This window comes from Dendropsophus ebraccatus, chromosome 10 (assembly GCF_027789765.1).
Source record: "Dendropsophus ebraccatus isolate aDenEbr1 chromosome 10, aDenEbr1.pat, whole genome shotgun sequence".
Classification (NCBI taxonomy): domain Eukaryota; kingdom Metazoa; phylum Chordata; class Amphibia; order Anura; family Hylidae; genus Dendropsophus; species Dendropsophus ebraccatus.
This window is the reverse complement of record NC_091463.1, coordinates 95133245-95154574: the sequence shown is the minus strand read 5'-3', so window position 1 is coordinate 95154574 and position 21330 is coordinate 95133245. Positions and strand designations below refer to the sequence as shown.

The window sequence follows — 21330 nt, the reverse complement described above, 5'->3', positions numbered from 1 at the left end:
GGGGTCCCCATGATAATTCGCAATATGTTAAAGTTATAGATTTTTGTTTCCCAATTATTTTACATAAATATGTAAGTGGTTTAATGTCCCAATCTTATGATACACGGTTCTAGTGTGGTGGGCACAGCTACTATATACAGTAATACCTCGGTATTGGAAAAAAATCAGAAAAGATAACTGTCAGCTGAATTGTTATAGATATTGCGATGTTCAGACACCAAGGTTACAGGAGCTGGGATTCCCATTATAAATACACTCTTCTCAAGGCTGCCAGTGCCTGTACATCAGTGCTTGCCACCCTTCACACTTAATCAGCAGCCGCCGGCCATAGCGTTCAACCACCACCACTTTTCTTTATCATGGGGAATACCCTAGTCTGCCTGCCAACCTGCCGGCACACATCACTAGCCTGCAACCTCCCCAAGCCTTGGCCGCCAGAGAGGACATCCACCTGCTGCCGCCCCCTTTCCCCACCATGCTAGCCCCCCTACCGGCCTGCCGACCTCCTGGCACCCATCACAATGCCACTGTCACTGCTTCTCCCTGCCACTAGAAATACCTTTGCTAGCCTGTCCCAGCTACGGGTACTCATCTCCAGGCAGGGTGCCAGAAGTTTGAGCAGGCTGACAGAGGTATTTCCTGAGGCGGGAAGAAGCAGCCGCGGGGTGAATGTTGCGGCCTGGAGATGAGTCCCTGCAGCTGGTGCAGCTCATCCATGCACTGCTGCTGCATCTCCCTGCCGTGGGAACTACTACTGGCCTGCCCCAGCTCCAGGCAACCCTGCATTGTGCGCTGGCAGCTGTTACAACTCTGGTGAGTTCAAAGAGCTGCCCTGCTTCTGCCTCTCCGCTGCGGGGATCCCTGTTATTTTGATGGGAATCCCTGCTCCTTTACAATAAGTTGTGGTGCAGGATGAACTGCTACTTACTGCTAGTCTTTACACTCTGTGGCGTTCTGCACCACACCCATGAAGTGTAAAAACCAATTAAACACATTTACCTTGCTTCCTATGAGAACACACAGCTTAGTTTTCAAACTGTTCATTCCTAGAACAGCCTTCCAGAGCCGATTGTGTTAGAGAACAGAGGTATTACTATATAAGAAAGAGGTGCAAATCGATATATCCAGTGCTAAATACTAGAAATAATCAAAAAGCAGCCACAGCAAGCAAAGGGAAATGCACACTCATCAAATCATTAAAAAAAAAATAGAAAATGCTCTTTATTAGTATCTACAACAACACAAGACCATTTTAAAAACATCTAAAAATGGGACATTGCATAGTCCCAAGCAAATACAAGCTATTACTTAACAGTGGTGTAATATTGTTGACGACCTATGATTGGGTCTATAACTGTGAAAGTTCTCACTCCATATTTACATTCCTTGGTTTGTCCGCCATCCAAGGTCATAAAACAAAGTTTAGACTCATGTTCTTCTGATCTTTTGCTGAATTCACTGGCAAGTAACCAAACAAGTCCATGAATTCTTTGCAATATTTTTCAATCTCCTTCACTTTTTTGAAGTCCATTATTTTTCTCCATTGCTGAATGACTTTCAGAGACTCTTTAGAATACGACAAATATTTTTCTTTTTTTTTTACATCATCGTGAGTGTTGTTATAGATCCATTCCTCTATACTCTGAGTCATTTTAAGGCCTGAAAACTTGAATATTTTTTGGGCATTCTCAACAGGTTCTCTGGACAAATCCTCATGTCGTATAAGCATATATCTCTTCTCCAGAAGATGCCCGGCTGCTTTGGCCATTCTGTTTATATTGGCCTGTGCTTTGCAGATCTTGGCCATTATTGGATCCTTTGTGTCCTTGTCGTGTTCCATGAGCACAATCTTATCCTCAATAGAAAGGCTGAAGTATTTCCTTGATGATGCTACTGCCCTTGGGTCTCTCACAAGATGAATAATCCGAAGATCTAGATTGGGGTCTCGGAAAAGTGGAAGAAGAACAGAAAAGTCTAGAATTCGAACCGTTTTCATGACCCTGTAATTATACGTGTGACAAACCTTTGCCATGTCATCGAATGTGCCATTCTTACAGTCTTCGTAACATTTTGTGCGATTATAACCCTCGGGAGGTTCAGGATATGGGCACGTTGGTGGCAAACACAAAGCACGACTCTCTCCGAAGAAGCCCATGCCGGAGATGTAGCGGCCATCACCTGAGACATACTGTTGCATCGGGGTCACGTCACAGTTGAAAAGTGAGTGAATCAGGTCTCTGACTGGATAGTGAAGCAGATTGACCCCTAAATTGTAAAGCCTCATCCAGATTGAATGTCCTGGTTCAAAGATATAAAAGACATCGGGGTGGTGATTGAAGATCTGCCCGAGAAAGGAAGAGCCGGAGCGCCAGGAAGATATGATGAGAACATGGATTGGTGCCTTTTTTGTTTCATGGGACTTTGGGGTCTTAGAAACCTTGTTGACTTGGTAAAACTGGTATGAAAGGAAAACAATGAGCAGGAAAAAACAGGAGCGGAAGACCAAGCGCATGGACATGGTGGAACCTAGAAATGAAGAGATTTAGGGGTTAATAGAGTGTGAGGAATAGGGCACCTGATCAAATTTCATACAATTTTTTAAACGTTTTAAATAAACTGATAATAATGAAAGTGTATCTGCCATGACAGGTACACTTAAAAAAAAAGTATAATTTTCCATTTAGCTGAGGATTCGTCATTTTCACACCATAAATAACATAGTCTACAGAGCTACTCTTGTTCTAAAAAACCTTGGAACCCAGTCAAAAATCCGATGGGCCTCACCGCAAGTCAAGTGAACCCATCAAGATGTGTTGAAACTTGAAAATTCATTCATCATAGAAGGCATCGCGATCTGACCACAATAACAATAGTCTCCATGATGGTTGTGAAAACAAACAGACAATAAAAGTAATAGACGAAGAATAATGCACGAAGAAACAAACATCTGGATAACAAGAAGCTGCATAATAGCTATATATTGAAGGCGATATCAAAACACTATGCAGGACATTCACTAGTGAGTCTAAAATATGCGATTTTTCTACAGAGTGTAGGACTAATTTATCAAACTTTTCAAAAATGTGTGAATAGGAAATTTGCACAAACAAATTTACCTGGTACTGACCAGACATAGGCTCCACCAGTTTGTGTAACTTTTTAAAAAGTCGCAAATTATAAATTGGGAGCAAATCCCAAACTATGCAAATTTTTGGGTCGATACTTAAAACAGGCAGATTCAAAAAAAAAAAATACTGGTTCATAAAAAAATAGGCAAAAAATCCAATTATTTACTTAAAAATAGGTGCAAAGCCCTTGATAAATATATAAAGAATAATCATATTCTATCTGTGGAGGACTTTCTTACCTTGGTCTCCAGTCGAAGCCGAATGATACGGTTAAGTGAAAATTCCTTGAGAGTCCTTCAGCCCTCCAATGTCAGAAATGTTTCCTTTCCCATTGGCCGATTAAAACTTAAGTCCTCAAACATGTCAGCTGAGCGGGAACATATCCTCAACTAACAAAGAGAAGAAATAAAATGATAAGGAACAAAAGAGATCGCTGCAGGGGAGGAAATAAAAATTTACGATCTATGCTAACAAATAATTGTCTGGCTTTGAGATGGAGGACTTGTCCAGGGCAGCGATAAGAGAAGAACTGAAGCTAGGAGGAAGCTGCTGATATTATTAGATAAACGTGAGATATGTGGTAATTGCTCTGTCTGAACTCCAGACTCGAGGCGTGGTTTAAGGTTTCATTTTTTCCAGTTGGAGTTACACCTGTACAAGCACACCGATCTATAATCATATAATCATGATATCTGAGGTCTGCCAGCTTCAGTATTCCAATAGATAAAATATACTATTGATTATCATGGATTCAACTAATAAAATGCAACTGATAACATTAGATGTATCCTTTAAAATGCTAGTCATATGTCAATCATTCATGGAGGTATTCACATGAATGTTTCCACTAGCAACATGCAAGACTTCTGGTAATCTTGTTTGACCAATAACTCTCTCTGCAGCAGCAAAAAGCATCCGAGTGCCGATCTCATTGATCTTTGGGGTATAACTATACAGCAAAGATCTCAATGAGAGATCAGTATACTTATACTAGAAGTCCCCCAGGGGAAATAACCCTAACCCCAGGGGGGAATAACCCTAACCCCAGGGGGGAATAACCCTAACCCCAGGGGGGGAATAACCCTAACCCCAGGGGGGAATAACCCTAACCCCAGGGGGAATAACCCTAACCCCAGGGGGGAATAACCCTAACCCCAGGGGGAATAACCCTAACCCCAGGGGGGAATAACCCTAACCCCAGGGGGAATAACCCTAACCCCAGGGGGGAATAACCCTAACCCCAGGGGGAATAACCCTAAACCCAGGGGGGCTTCTAGTATAAGTGTAAAAAATAAAAAAAAGTGTTGTTATTAGTAAAAAGCCCCCTCCCCTAATAAAAGTTTGAATCACCCCCCTTTTCCCATGTTTTAAATAAAAGTAAATAAATAAACATGTTTGCTATCGCCGCGCGCGTAATCGCCCGAACTATTAATTAATCACATTCCTGATCTCGCACGGTAAACTGCGTAAGCGCCAAAAAATCCCAAAATGCAAAATTGCGCATTTTTGGTCGCATCAAATCCAGAAAAAATGGAATAAAAAGCGATCAAAAAGTCGTATATGCGCAATCAAGGTACCGATAGAAAGTACACATCATGGCGCAAAAACTGACACCTGACACAGCCCCATAGACCAAAGGATAAAAGCGTTATAAGTGTGGGAATGGAGTGATTTTAAGGAACGTATATTTGTTAACAATGGTTTGAATTTTTTACAGGCCATCAGATAAAAGAAAAGTTATACATGTTATATATCGTTTTAATCGTAACGACTTGAGGAACATGCATAACAAGTCAGTTTTACCCCAGGGTGAATGGCGTACAAACAAATACCCCCAAATAAAATAAATGCTTTTTTTGTTCAATTTCACCACACTTTGAATTTTTTTCCTGGTTTCGCAGTGTACTTTATGCAAAAATTCAGCCTGTGATTGCAAAGTACAATTAGTGACGCAAAAAATAAGGGCTCATGTGGGTTTCTAGGTGGAAAAATGCAAGTGCTATGGCCTTTTAAACACAAGGAGGAAAAAAATAAATTGCAAAAACGAAAAGTGGCTCCGTCCTTAAGGGGTTAAGTCTATCATCCACCATCGAGAATACTTGCATATAACTTTTAAACAGTTTTCAATCAGACTTTATATGTACGTGTAAGAGCATCTTAACCTTCCTCCTGGAGCAAACACATGAATATCTCAACCACCTATGTATAGCTGGCTGTACACATCGGGCAACAGTCACCCAGGGGATCGGTCACCTGACTATTCATATAGGGAATTAGCAAAAAGAGAAAAGAAGGAAAAAAGATACAGCTCACCCAAATGGTATATTCACAGCAGTGGTCAGTAACTTGTGGCAGTGCACGTGCTCCTAGGCGTGGGCCAGGCGCCTTGATGCAGGGAACAGCTGAGAATAATGAGTGGTGGAGCCAGCACCGGGAACGTGAACTTTTTAAAATTTTATTCGAACATTAAAAATGATACTCCATAACAGGACCTACGCGTTTCGCGCCGATGCACTTAATCCTGGTTTAATGAACAAGTATAAAATCAACGAATAAAACAAGGAGACAAACCAATGGATATGAGTCATGTTCTGTCTCGCAAGAATGGATCAAACACAAGAGTGCAATTAACTCTATAATGGGGATGCAAATGAGAAAACATCAAATCACTATGCACACCGTGATATGGTTCAAAAATCGCAAGTAAAAAACACCAATAATACGTGCAGCCAAAATATGAATGAATAATAATAAATAGATATTTGTACATGAATAGATCTGATTAACAAATGATGAGCACATAATTGGTAAAAAAAGAAATAAAGAAAACATGGAAAGTGCAAAAATAATTATTTATAAAAAATAAGTATTTATAAAAACTTTTTTTTTTACGTTTAGGCTCCACCACTCACTATTCTGAGCTGTTCTATTCATATAGGGGATTGCTGCTGCCTCTATTCCCCACATAGAGCTATAGAGCACTATATAAAGGACAAAGGAGGAGACAGAAACAGTTACGAACTTTTTCTATCATCTCCGGGTCCCCGTCAGACACATTCATGTTATTTTCCAATTTACAATGGTGCAGAAGCTCACACTGACACCTTGTACAAAGTATGGTATGTGGTCCCAAGCAAGTCATACCTGATGGTGAAATATTTAATTATCATCTATCATGAGAACGCCAGGTCATTGAACATGCCTTCATTTAAGGCTTAGAAAAACAGACCTAGATGTATGCTCCATATTACACAACTATCTATAGAGGCAATCACATACCGCCTTGGGGCAATCCTTCAAGACAAAGACATCACAAAGTGGTGAAGCGCCCAATAATGTATATTATGCATACCATGTAACACCACTTCCAGTGCCAAAGAAAACTAAGAGAAAAATTGTATATATTTCAATGACGTCAGGGTTGTATGGTCGCGGGGTAGCACCATTGTGTCATAAACAGTAATTCCCCGAATGTGTAATTCCCCCCCCAATGTTTTATAATAAAATATTAGAAGATTTACCTCTTCGCCTATCACCCGTTCTTCACTGGAGCCCGAAGCAGTGGGTGAAGAAATAGCATTCAATATATTTGGCGTTGGGATTCCTCAGTCAGTGGTCTAACATAGTCAAGTACAACAATCGGCTCTTCTCTAAAGACAGAAAACAGAATAAATTATTTTTCACAAAATTCACTTTGGCATTGAGAGTCAATCTTGCACGACTATTTAATGAGTTCGTGGACCGCAGTCTATGTCAATAAAGTCGGAGGCGAAAAAGGTTACTGATGACATCATCTCAGGTTTAACCTGTTTTGCCTAATGAAGACTATGTATAAACAAGTAAAATACCGGTGTTATCTGTATTATTGCAGTTACGCCATATGCCGTTACCTTAGTGGACTAAGATACAAAATTGTCGGAATGAATGTTTGTGTTCAAAATATAAGATCTTTAGGCAGAATAATCAGTTCCTGATGGAGAAAGCTGCTTAGGAGCTAAAAATTAATGGCATGTTAACTGTGGTCAGAAGACAGCACATGATGTATGAAGACAATGGTCAAAGGATCAACTGAGGCAAAGGTGGTCAAACCTGAAAAACCATGAGGAAGCCTTTCTAAGAAACATGCGGAAAAGGATTGCCAAAATAGTTTCACGCTTGATATTTTGCAGATAAAAAATAGTGTAATGAACCGTATACTAAAATTCAATTCAACCAGCCAGCAGGTTACAAGTGTAACACGTCCTGTCAAAAAAAAACCAACAACAATGCCACACAGAAAATACTGGTGTTGGATGTTCTTGAACTCAAGGGGTATAATCTATTTGTGGACTGCACTTGGGCTCCTAGGGTGTCCTTAAGGTACTGAGGTGTCCTAGAGCTCATGGGGTATCCTCTTGTAAAAAGGATGTAATTAGGCTCACAGGGTGTCCCTTAGCTTCTGAGGTGTCCTTGGTTTGTGGGTTGTATTTGGGATCACATGGTATCCTTGGGCCTCTGAGGTGTCCTTAGACTCATGGTATATGCTCAAGTTTGAAGAATGTACTTGTACTCACAAGCTGTCATTGGGCTAAAGGGGTTTCTGCTGGTTTGGGGGTTGTACTTTGGCACATTGGGTATCCTCAAGCTCCAGACCTACAGTAATAGGAAAACAGTCTGCCTATAAGAAGTATAAAGAGACTGGAAGTGTAGCTGTGATAGATGTGTAAAATTACTCTGAAAGATGCAAAGTATAATAAATACTGGTAATGCCTCAAAAGAGGAAGAATGGTGAAACCAGGTATATATTAGTGACAGGAATACGAAGAAGGGGAGAATACATTTATTGATGGAGATAAGGCGGTCAGTGACCATGTGAATAGCTACTTCTGCTCAGTGTTTTCAGAAGCAGTCCTTCACAATCCCAATATGGCTGCACATAGCATTGCCGCCAGTTGTAAGGGTTCAGCCCCAGTGTTTTCAGAGGACGAGGTTTCAGAGGAACTTGTCAGTTTAAGTTGAACAAGGCGATGGGTTCAGACCTTAAAGTTCTTAAAGAACTCTGATCTGTGATTGCTGCCCCTCTGACGGATCTGTAGATGTCTCTGATGATTGGAGAACGGCCAAGTTTACACCCATCCACAAGAAGGGGAGTAGAGAAGAGACCAGTGTAAGAGTTCATTGTGTGTGTGTGTGTGTGTGTATGTGTGTGTGTGTGTGTGTGTGTGTGTGTGTGTGTGTGAATTCGTCTGGAAGTATCAGCTGACGCCCGATTTCTCTCTGACCTATTCACACTTCATGCTCTGCTGCCAGGGAGCCGACACCGGTGCTCTTAGGGTTAAGCTTTCAGGTGTTGCTAACTGCCTCTTGAGGCTTTCTCTATTATGAGGAAAGGGGAGGGCTTCCTGGATGTTATTGGTCCCCATCACTGCTGTCAGTCTCTTTGCTCCTATCTGCAGCTGGGGCGGGAGTTCTGGCTGCATTTAAGCTGGTGGTTTACTCGCTAGAGTTGCCAGTGTATGTTTGGTTTCCAGCTACACCAGCGGTTCATATTGTGTTGCTTGTATTTGAGAATTGGACTTGGACTCGGACTTAGACTTCGCCTTTAGGATTTAGCCTAGGGGGTCAAGTAGGCAGGGACAGGGGTTGCGGGTCGAGAGAAGGGACTGCCAGCTTCCCGGACCCCAGGACTCCCTGACACCCAGTAACTACAGGCCAGTTAGACTAACATCTGTAGTAGTAAAAATTATGGAAACACTTTTGGTGGCTGCACATAGCATGTGCATGGCTTTAATGACAGTAGATCATGTCAGACTAATCTCATTGGTTTCTTTTACTATGTCACAAAAGTGTTGAATGAAGGTGCCAGGGATATGGCTTATCTGGACTTCAGCAAAGCCTTTAATACAGTTCCCCATAAAGAGCTGACAGGGATGTCAGGGAGGATTGGACTTTATTGGGGTACACTCTGGTTTATGGGATGTACTTGTACTCACAGGGTGTCCTCAAGGTTTCTTGGGCTTGTAAGGTGGGGTGTCCTTATAGCCATGGCCATGGCATGTTCTCAGACTCAAAACGTATTACTGAGCTTCTGAGGTATTCATGGGCTTGTAGAATGTTCTCATAACTCATAAAGTTTCCTTGGAGCTATGGAGTGTTCTTTGGCCCCCAATTTGTTGCATAAATAGACCATGATGAAGAAGACCTGACATACGACAAGTGATGAGGTATTATTTATTTAATGTAGTCATGCTCCCTACAAGACTATGAGGGATAATAACCCTTGAAATATTCTTGACTGCAAAACGGTAATTCCACCACCCCACCCCATCTATGTGAGACCACCAGGGACTTCACCGCCAAGATTTCCTAGATCACCAGAAATATTCAACTCCTTGCTTTCATCGGGACTGGCTGACTATGTAATGCAGTGCTTCTCAACTGTGGTCCTCAAGGCCACCAACAGGTCATGTTTTGTGGATTTCCTTAGTATTTCACAGGTTATATAATTATACTCACTATATCAGGAATTATCACAAGTGTTCTTTGTATGGGATATTCTCAAAACATGGTGAGCCATGAGGAGTGGAACTGAGATGCACTGGTCTAATGTGTAAGGGATATCCTCAGAACATGGTGGGCCATGAGGGATGGAATTGAGAAGCACTGGTCTAATGTGTAAGGGAGCCTCCGGACTCCTGCACAGGTGATATTGGAGGACTGACCAACTCTTTTATATTCGGGGAGTTAAGAGTTGTCTGGCAGTGGCTAACCTTCTCTTTCCTCACTCAAAACAAAGCTAGACCGACTCTTCGGAATCTTGACTTACCAGGGATACTAAAATTAGCTCCTATACCACAAGGATTTCATAACAATCTACAATGTAGTATTCTTTAACCCTTCAACAACCCATGACAATTACTTTTGTCATTGGGCCATCAGGAAGGTATGAAGAGGGTTTTGGACCCGATCCAGCTCCATACCCTGCCATACCCAGTTGCTTTCAGCAATTGTGGGTTGTCACTAATAACCGGCATGGAGATTTTGCTTTTCCAGCTATCTAACCATTTTAATGTCATGGTCAAATCTGACAGTTAAATTGTTGGTGCAGCGGGTTAGATCATCCCCCTGCAATGTGAAAATGAGGTCAATCTGCAGTCAGTCCATTGTCAGAGTAGACCAAGGTTTTTGCTAGGTCTTTGTGGCTGTAGTGATTCGTCTTTTAGAGTGCCGATCGAGTGACTGTTCATTTGACCCCCTAGGGAGTTGGACTACAAAAGTTGTTAAAAATATAAATCCATCCCATAATTAAAAAAAAAATCAAATCCCTCCCTTTGGACAAACATAAATATATTTGGTATCGCTACATGCGCAAGTGTCCGATTTATTAAATGGTAATGTTATAAAAAAAAAAAAAAAGTAAATAGTGTAAACTAAAAAAATGTCAAATGCCAGAATTTTGTTTCCTTATACTGTCATATTCCACAATAAATGGAATAAAAACGCCAATCTACACAAACATGGAACAAACTACAAATCATGATGCAAAAAAAAAATGCCTTATAGAAGAAATATGTTGTAGGGGTCAGAAAATGCCTTTTTTCAGAACAGTTTTACAGTTTTCTAAAGAAGTAAGACATGAAAGTTGTAATTGTACTGATCTAAGAACTACAGATAACAAGTACATGTAACCCAGAGGGAATGGCGTCAAAACAACCATACCACTCACCTTAATTTTTTTTTTTTCAATTTCGTCTCAGAAACACAATTTTTTTTTTCTATTTTTGGTGGCAGCAAATAAAGCTGTGTCAGACTGGAAAGAATACACCACTTCCTGTAGGACATACAGCAGCTGATAAGTACTATAAGACTGGAGATTTTTTTATAGAAGTAAATTAGGGTCCATTTACACAAAAAGATTATCTGACAGATTATCTGCCAAAGATTTGAAGCCAAAGCCAGGAATGGACTATAAACAGAGATCAGGTCATAAAGAAAGCCTTAGATTTCTCCTAGTTTTAAATCCATTCCTGGCTTTGGCTTCAAATCTTTGGCAGATAATCTTTCTGTGTAAATGGACCCTTACAAATCTCTGGCACTTTCTGGCACCAATTGATTTGAAAGAATTTTTTTGGGGGGGTGAATTACCCCTTTAAATTTCCAGGCCGGTATTATAATTGTGTTATCATCCCTCGTATTCAGAGGTCACTGATAGTTCACTGTGACATTTATTGAGAAAAACTCAAACATGTTTATTTAAAAAAGTAAAGAATGACACTATGCTGACGCCAGAAAACACTGGATGCAGTTCACTTATTTTTACGACCTGATTCACACCCAATTATTTATGTTGTGCAAATGTTGAGCAAATTCCTATAGGTAAACCGAGCGGCCCGTGACCCTTGCCAAGAGGTGGATGAATCCAAGTTTTTCATTGTCGTTTCATTAGATTTTGGCAGGCAAAGAAGCATGAAGATCAATATCGTCAGTGACTCATATGGGTGGCTGAATCTGGGAGAGCATTAGCATCTTGGTTCATCAACTAAAATAGAACAGTTTTTTTTTTTTAAATAGATTTTAAAACTGCAGTGTGTAGACAACACCACTTCCAGTGCCAAAAATAAATGTAAATGTGGGGAATATTGTAGAAGGAGATTCCCATACACAATAGTGATATTTGAGACCAACGCACTGTTTTTTGGTGGGTCTGGCTATTGTGTATAGGAGCCTCCTGACTAGGGATGGTCCGAACCTGCCCAGGTTCCGGTTCGTACGAACCCGGACTCTCGGCAATGATTCCCTCCGTCCAGAGGGTGGATAAAGTTGGAAGACCGCCTGGAAACTGGGTTACAGCCTATGGCTGTGGCTGTATCCCGGTTTTCCAGGCGGTCCTTCCACTGTATCCACCCTCGGCAGGTTCGGACCATCCCTACTCCTGACTCTCCCCGTACCGGTTATGTCAGAGGATAGAAGGATTGGACATGTTGGATTTTAACTGCCCATCCCTCTTATATGTATAGGGAGGTAAGAGTTGTCTTGCAGTGGCTTGTAGAGTCCCCCAAAAACGACTGTGCTGGAGAAAAGTTTTGTAAAAAAAAAAAAATTTTATTTGAGCAAATTCTTTTTTGTGTCTATCACTTGTTCTTTACGGGAGTCTGTAGCAGTAGAAAATGAGCAGAGTTACGAGAAATCCATTAGGTAAAAAAAAAAATTACAGAAAAACACTTAATTCTGTCCATCTCTTCAAAATCCTATTCACAAGAGAAAAGGAGACGGCACTGCTCAGTCCCCTTTAAATCATCAGACACCTCACAGCCCATACATCAGAACTAGAGATGAGCGAATCTCGAGCATGCTGGAGCCCATCCGAACCCGATCGTACGATATTTGATTAGCGGTGGCTGCTGAAGTTGGATAAAGCCCTAAGGCTATGTGGAAAACATGGATATAGTCATTGGCTGTATCCATGTTTTGCAGACAACCTTAGAGCTTTATCCAACTTCAGCAGCCCCCGCTAATCAAATACCGTACGATCGGGTTCAGATGGACTCCAGCATGCTCGAGGTTCACTCATCTCTAATCAGAGCCCTTGTGGTGCTTAGTCTGAGAAGTCAGCAGAAATCACAGTAACAAAAAGTGGACAGCACTCACCTGCTCTTGGTCATAGTAATCCAGATGTATTAGGCATCAGAGTAGCAGGGGAGGAAGGAGTGCCGTCTACACTTCTTTTTGCTTAAATACCGATGCGTTTCGGACCATCTGGGCGGGGGGGGGGGGACACGGGAAGGGGGCGATTCACAGCCATAACATACATTACAAGGCTATGTTCACACTGCGTATGAATCCGTCCGTAGATCGTACACCGCCGTACATGTGCGGCTGAAACTACGGGCGCGGGAAAAATAGACATGCGTCCGGATGCGTATGAACCGCGAACATACGCCCATAGTACAGTTCTGCTTCCCTAGCTTGTTTCGAAGCGATCTGAAACAGGTCATTTACTTGGAAATCTTCGCCCAGCCCCGTAAACCACACAGAACCTTTTGGATCGAAAAATCAAGTTCAATTTGGCTGAAATAAGTACTGCGTACGGGACCGCATGGAAATCAACGGCCGTGAGTTTCAACATTTCCGTCCTCAAACAATGGTCTTGTTAATTTTTCACGGCGCCGTATAAGATCCGGCCGTAAGCTCATACGTAGTGTGCACTGTGCGGCCGTATATCGTATACTTTCAAGCGAACGCATCAACCTCAAAACTATGTGCGTATATTCGCGGTTCGCACTACGGACGGATTCATACGCAGTGTGAACATAGCCTAAAGTTGTATAACTTTGTAATGTGTGTTATTCTGTGAATAATTTCTTAGCGCCGCACTACCCCTTTAATCTTTCCCTCAATATTGTGCTTCAGTAAGAGAATACAAAAGCAACACAAATGCCAAAGAATATACCATGTCCAAAGTTCCTGTGGGGTGCATATCCATTCCGCAGCACTCCTTGAAAATAAACCATAAATTATTTCCCTTCCCTCCTCGCTCACTTTTCATTTTTGCACTTTTGTTTTTTCCTCCTTGTGTTTAAAAGGCCATAGCGTTTACATTTTTTTCACCTACACACCCATATGAGCCCTCTTTTTTTTTGCGACACCAATTATACTTTGCCATGACAGTAATTTTGGAAGGATTTTGTGTTTAAATTGTTCACCCTATGGTAAAACTGACATGTTATCTATGTTCCTCACGTCAGTACGATTACAACCATAGGTAATGGCTCTATAACCACAGCTTTTCCGTATTTCTTTTTTTTTTTATTTTGCGGCATCATCAACTTGTTTTATTGTTTTATTTTCCTTAAATACCGAACATATTTTTATTTTGACAGTAGATTTTCCAGATTTAATGTGACCAAAAATGTGCAATTTTGCACTTTGGCATTTTTTGGCACTTACGCCATTTACTGTGCAAGATCAGGAATAGTTCAGGCGATTTTGCATGTGTCAATATGAAATATGTAAAAAATTTTATTTTTATTTATAAAGGGATATGGGATTTTTTTTTTATTAATGGAAAAACTTTTTTTTACACTTTAACTTTTAGTCCCCGTAAAGGATTTTTATTATCACTGCATTGCTATCTTATAGATATCAGTGCAGTATACTTATACAGCATTGATCATTTAGATCAGTGCTGGATTACGATTGGTTGCAGAAACCCACTGCAATCCATCAATGAGGTGGGATTAGAGCAATTGCGATGCTAAGGACCGGCAGAGTAGGATGAAGGGATCTTCTCTCCGCAATTGCGTCGTGAGGGGGGCGATTTCCCCCCACACTAGATACCAGAGAAGGCTTCTTCCAGCCATTTAAATGCAGCTGTTAGCTTTGACAGCTGCATGTAAATACCTAATTAGCCTTGTGTGGCAATGCACTGCGCCGGCTAATGCCTACGGTCCCCGGCAGCTGATAGCAGCCGGGAGCCACGCTCTGCAGAGCGGGGTCACAAAGTGACCCCTCTCTAAACTCCCCCACTTGCCGTCCTTATATGGGAAGGGGTTAAAAAGTTGGAGAGAATTGAGTGCTTTTCCGTAACTGAAGACCCCTGGGTTCGGGGATAAATCTCACCTGCTCTCTGTGTGGCATTCAGCCTATGAGACAATGTTTAGACTTGTATAAAAATTTTTTTTTACAAATTCATCATACATAAAAACTGGGTCCTGGAAAACCACCTTCAAAACCAAAGTACATCAAGAGGGGCAATTTTTGAAAATATTTTACAGAAATCGTTTAACCTCTTAGTGACCACCGATCTGCCTTTTTTCAATGGACATTAAGGCACTTTTTGGAGCCATCACTGTTTTTACGGCAGGGCTATAATAAGGCAGCACAAATCTCCGTCTTTCAGTCGGGCTTCTGCGCTAACTGCAAGGAATGGAGAAAGCTCTGTTTCTGGTATATTAACCGCTTATATGCCACAGTCAGATAATGTAGACTTAACTCCTCCACTCCAATGCTTAGATATCGAGTGCAGATCCAACCATGAATAACATCAGATAAAAGTATGATGGTTCTTTCGGACACAACGCATTTCGAAGCCGTGGCAGCTTTTTCCCCAAGTCTCACTTAAAAAAGAAGCCAGAACAGATAGATAGATAACCTGTGTACGGTGCTGTTCTTCCTCTACTGTCTATCTGGACTTTGTTCTGTCTAGATTATAGTTCATGTTCTTTCCATCTACCCCAAGATTTTTAATTTAAATTGGACCAAACAGTGGTTCTTCCTCAGAGACAAATACAGTAATACCTCTGTTCTTGAACTTAATCTGTTCTGAAAGGCTGTTCCAGAACTGAGTAGGGTTTTTCCATAGGGAATCATGAAAATCTATTTAATTAGGTCAGGTGCAGAGAGCCTGGCTCATGGAGTGTAAAGAGGTAAGTGGTGATGCTGTAACATCAGTACTTACCTCCTCTGTGCTTACAGTAAGTAGCAGCGCATTGCTACTTTTTCCTGCTACTGGCCGGGAAAACTGTTTTAGAGGAGCAGGGAATCTCTTCATAATGAAGGGGTTCCCTGCTCTAAACAGCGGCGCGGAAACATCTTCAATAACTCTTGGATGAACAATTATTTAACTGACAGCTATGTCCCCCAGGTTTGTCGAATACCGAGCAAGGTTTGAGTACTGAACAAAACTTTGGGGGAAATTGTGGTTCGAATACCAAATTGTTCGAACACAGAGGTGTTCCAGAACCAAGGTACCACTGTGCTTATTATTAGACATGACATTGTCCCATTTTTCCTGGGTTAATCCTAATCCCCATTATACCTATAAATTTCCTCAAAATATTTCCATACAGTGCTCCCATCCATACATCCATACCCATCATACTTTCCTGTCAATCTTTTTATTTTCTCTCATATCTTGGCCCATAATCATGAATATGACAGGTTCTTTTCACCTCCTGATACTATGGTCCCCATAGGGACCCATAAACTGGCCCAGCTTTGTCCAACAGGTATCTCCACAACAAGGATCCAAGCAAAGATCCAATGGAGAGCAGATCTTATCGCCCAATCTCACTTTTAAATGTAAATACTAAATTATTCTCTAAAATAATTGCGAAGAGGATAATGAAGGTGATTTCTAAACTGATTAACCAGGTCCAAAATGGTTTTATACCTAACCACTTTTTTTTTTAAATACAGTGTTTTCACTAACATGAAATTTGAACAGAATCCCTGGGGAAAATTTATTAAGGGTTGTGCGCCTATTTTTAGGTGAATAATTTGTATTTTGGTCTAAGTTCTATTTATGAACCAGTATTCGACGGGTGAATATTTTTTAGATGCAACTTTTTTCTTAATGTTTCTTAAAGGGGTACTCCAGCGGGGGGGGCACTTTTTTGCTGGGACCAGAGAGGAGGTGGCCGAGGGAAAAGACGTTCACTCACCTCCCCGGCTCCAGCGGCGGGTCCCGCATTGCGGTGCTCCAGTGCCCCGTTCCCCGCCGTTTCCGGGTGTCTGACGCGGGCCCGAGACGTGACGTCACAGGTCCGCTCAGCCACTCAGTGAAGGAGGCGGGATCTGAGTGGACTTGAAACGCCGCCGCTGGAACCGGGGAGGTGAGTGGACGTCTTTTCCCTCGGCCACCTCCTCCCCGGTCCCAGCAAAAAAGTGCCCCCCGCTGGAGTACCCCTTTAATGCCTATTTTGAGTATTCACCAAAAAGTTTGCATAATCAGGGATTTGAGCCCAATTTATAATTTGCTCAAAAAGGTGCAGACCTACGTCTGTTCAGTACCAGGTGAATATGCTTGCGCAATTTTTTCTTAGAGTCACTACGGCAGTGCTCCATTTTAATAAATCAGTCACAAGATATTGGAACAAAATATACACAATGCCCATTAGAAGAGTCACACACATAAAACTCCTTAGTAAATGTCCCTCCCTGTCTATCGGTCAAGGTCTTTGACAGGGTGCAGTGGGACTTTCTCTGGAAGCTGTTAGAGGCTTATATTCTGCGGCTGCAGATAATTAGATGGACTAGAATGCTATATCTAGAGCCCATCGGCTCTATACCAATTAATAGTAATCTTAATATTAATTCCACAGATGAGAAGGAAAGTGACCACTAGAATGAACTTAAAACATAAAAGTACAAAGTACAAAATCAAATTTTTTCAATTTCCCCAGCAAAAAAGGTTGAACCAATAAAGCCAATAGATGAAAAATTGGTGGCGAAAAATGGGACAAATTTTCCTCTTATGCCAGTGGAAGTATATGACCATGTCCACACTTTGAAATAATATTGTCGGAAGGTAACCATCTTGGTAAATAGATGGCCGCTAATAATGATCATAGTCATTATTAACGGAGGTCTATGTTACAGGGTGGCCACCTTCCCCGATATTTCCCCGGATTGGGAACATAGCCTAAAACAGTTATATGTAAAGTACCTTGGTGGCTCAAGGGTTAGCACTGTCACCTTGCAGCACTGGGGTCCTAGATCTACATCCTGCCAAGGACAACATTTACAAGGAGAGGAGTCGGTGGTTGCGGGGGTCTCCTCCCACACTCCAGAAACATACAGATAGGGGAATCTGGAATTCAGATTGTGAGCCCTAATAGGGATAAGGAACTATAAGTAAAGTGCTGCAGAATATGTTGGTGCTATACAGGAAGGAAAGAGACCATGGAAAAATGCAAAAAATTACTTGGCCAGAATGTATGCTGGGGTAGGTGAATTATAATACAGATGACTATGCTGCCAATGACATTAAAGGGGCTCTCCGGTTGAGTTTTTTTTTTTTTTTTTCCAATTAAGAGGCAAAGTAAAAGAGATAAACCAAGCTGCACTTACCTTCATTCTCTATCACCGCGACCACTGTGACTTTTCTCACAAATCTCCAGGTTTTCAAGAATGCCCGGTCTGCCAATCACTGGTGGAGGAGGTGTGAGGGCTGCTGCCCCCAAGCACAGGGGGTAGGCAGAGCTTATACCTTGCTGAACGAATGGCTGGTGCCAGTTACAGCGGGGTGCATGATAGATGTCAGCCAGAAATAGCTCACAGTTTGCTTTCGTCTTAACTATGAAACGTCAGAAGAACAGGAAGGTGCGGGAAGTTCCCAGCCAGGAGGCACTAACTTGAATGTTGATTATTCAGTATTGTTTTCCTTACAGCCCTTCCTCAGGCAACCAGCAGAATGTGCTGTAGTAAGCGACAGATATACATAACAGTCTGTCAATCAAATCGGAGCAGAAAAAAAGAGTTCACTCAACCTCCAGAACAAGTGAACTCCCAAGTCTCTAATCTCTGTCCTTGCTAACGGTATGTAACAATGGAGCTGCTTCTGGGCAACAATGAACCTCTCCTGGTACAGTGGCCTCTCCCCTCAAGGAGAAGAGGTACAATCATAATGATGGAGCCCAAATATCTCTATGGTGACCATTGAATTCTTACAGTGACTGGCTATGCTGAGTAGTTGTGCACAATGTCTTTTTTCACAGCATTTATCAAGGCAAATTAGCTGTTCTCCAGTTGACGCCACGTCCACCATTTCTCAGTTTTTGCGCCAGGAGTAAGCATGGTTTCAAATTAGCTACATTTTTTGGGCTGATTTGTCATGTGCAACTTTTTTTATTTTTGCGCAAAAAAGTGTGCAGCAGTACACCACTGCTATCCTATTTTTTTTAATCCAAACTGTTATAGGCAAAAATTGGCACAAAAATTATCAAGGCACTTGCACATAATGATCATTTTTGCACAACAACCGTAAAATTTAGCACAGCCCATAAAAAGTACCACCGGCGCAAAAAAATTATGCAGATGATTATATTCACCCCTGAACGTCCAGGGGTGTACAAATCTTGTGTGCTTAGGGTGTTCTCCTCCCAGCTCTTGACCAAGATGGACTCCTAATATAAGTGGGACCCTCTTGTGTCATTCTAGCATTTGGTGTGAACACCCAAACCCCCTTCCCCCCAATCAACACTTTTGTCATGCCTTTATGAAATGACAAACATTTTTTTAAGTGATGCATTCAATGGGCACTGTCATTTAGATAAACTTTTAACATTTCTGATGATACGTCAACATTTTTTGATCAGTTAGAACCCTGTGATGAGATCTTAACAGGAGAACGGGATACGAGAGAAGTGTGCAGTAGCCATACCTGTCCAGATTGCTCCATGTTAAGTCTGTACAGAGATATATATGATATATAAGTATATATAGGTATATAAGTCTGGATTATCGACTGTGGGGAAATGACGCACATTATTATCGACTGTGGGGAAGTGACGCACGTTACTATGCCTTATTTGTAAATTGTACGCCGTTTTTCTATGGAATGAAGTATAATATTATACAGCAGGGGATCTGATAATAGAGTCCTGAAGGGGAGTCAGAGCAAGTTTATGTAAAGGCCCTATTACACGGAACGATTATCAGCCGCATTCGGCCGATATCAGCCGCTACGGCCGATAATCTTCCAGTGTAATGGAAGGCATCGATCAGCTGACATGAACGATGTCTGCTGATTGTTACAGTTGTTTGTCTTTCAACACATTGAAAGACAAACAACTTATTTAGCAACGATCTGCTGCCGTCGCTCCGTGGAATAGGAGCGGCGGCAACAGACCGCTGCTATATGCTGTGGGCTGCCCAGACGATCTAGCGATCTCCCAGGCAGCCACCTCTGCAGCTACACGCGCCCGCTCGCTGCCGCCGTGTGTAATAGTGTGTGAAAGTTATGAATGCTGGACAATGCCAACAAGCCTTGAATCTGCGTAAACAGCAGGACAACTTATTAGCTGTCGTAAAGTCATAAACCAGCTCCTGTACTTCAAAGCCTCCGTATTAGCATTACATGTAGGTGGGCATGACACGCCCAATGGCGTCAACAAAAGGACAGGAACTTTATTCTATCCAAAGGATACCACCTACAGGAAGTCCTCCCAATATAAAGCAACAGTGCCGATTGGCTAAAATAGTATTTTGGGGGTGTTGCAGGGATGGGCAATGTAACTGTGTGTCACTGGTGTGTGTATATATATAGAGAGATTGCACAAATGAATAGTTAGGCACTTCCTGTCTCCCACCATCCCTTTCTACCACCCTCTCGCCTTGAAAATGGGATTCAGTTTTAATTCCAGGTTCCAGGTAAATTTCTAGGTGGTGACTCGCCTCAACCAGTGATTGGCTAAGTTTGTATTCAGTGTAGTATGACCTCAGAATCAGGAAGAAGCTGAGTATTGCGGACTGGAACAATAGGATTAGCAGTGGTCAGTGATCAGGGCAGGTGAGTATGTTTCTTTTTTATTTTTGCAGTACCCAGGGTCCTTTGTAAAAAAAGAAAAAAGAACTATATACAAGCCCTCAAAGGGTTTTTTACATGGGTTGATTATCAGTCGAAGAAACGTCCACAAGTAATGTCCATAGCCCCTGCCATCTGCCAGTGACCAAGCAAATATTTGTATATTCGGAATTCACATGTTTTATGAAACAGTAAAACTTTTGTAATTTGCAGCAGGTTGTGAATGACCATGTAGGAGGCCGTATAGCTACCAACTACCTAGTACTAAACTAAGAGGTAATTTATTAGGAAGTATGACTGCAGGATCTGACTACACCAGCTGTATGTGCAGTCTGTAACCATGGAGACACATAGATCTGTTCTACAGACAAAACTATTACAGATTTGTTTTCCTCAGAACTCCTAGCATAGCTGCTTTAAGGTTTGTATAGACTGAAGCAATATAACATGGGTGGGAAACTTACATATCTAATAAAAAAGCTATGCAAATAGGGCGATGCACTATGTAACGCACTTAGGTCTCCTGCCGCTGTAATAAATGCACTAAAGTCCTGGTGAGAACTCTCGTAAATCTGCCCTCTTACCTACTGAAGAGGAGGATTGCGTGTCTAAGAGACACTTAGGAACAATTACCTTACTTACACTACAAAGGACATGCCGTGTGTCCTCTCTCCTGCACTATGACCCTACTGACCTGTGAACTGTACATTGTAGAAACTACCTAAAGTGAATACATTTGTCCATACAACTAAGTCATGCCCATTTAAGCATGCGGGAAAGAGAAAGGACCAGCTGACAAGAGGTGGAGGCAGATAATTCTTACAGCATGGGACATCAAGGTAAAAAAAATTCACTCCATTAAAATGGAAAAGAAGAATGATTGACGTGTTTTGGATATTTCAAACCTTACTCATAATC

The 21330-nt window shown here is 41.7% G+C and overlaps 1 protein-coding gene across 2 annotated transcripts; it reads right to left on the bottom strand.

Annotated features, from left to right (window-relative positions):
* Window positions 1-1223: 1223 nt before the first annotated feature.
* On the bottom strand, window positions 1224-18114 carry LOC138765840 (carbohydrate sulfotransferase 4-like). 2 transcript variants are annotated; one of them, XM_069942933.1, is made up of 4 exons: window positions 17958-18114; window positions 6650-6778; window positions 3368-3517; window positions 1224-2526 (listed from the first exon to the last, which is right to left on the bottom strand). In XM_069942933.1, exon 4 carries the CDS (start codon window positions 2516-2518, stop codon window positions 1409-1411), a length of 1110 nt encoding a protein of 369 aa, XP_069799034.1. In that variant the 5' UTR covers window positions 2519-2526; window positions 3368-3517; window positions 6650-6778; window positions 17958-18114; the 3' UTR covers window positions 1224-1408. The 2 variants fall into 2 exon arrangements, with proteins under 2 accessions (XP_069799034.1, XP_069799035.1); XM_069942934.1 differs by lacking the exons at window positions 6650-6778; window positions 17958-18114 and having other exon boundaries at window positions 3368-3601.
* Window positions 18115-21330: the final 3216 nt, after the last annotated feature.

Coding starts and splice junctions, on each gene's coding strand:
- LOC138765840 (XM_069942933.1), bottom strand. CDS start 2,518: ATGTCCATGCGCTTGGTCTTCCGCTCCTGTTTTTTCCTGCTCATTGTT.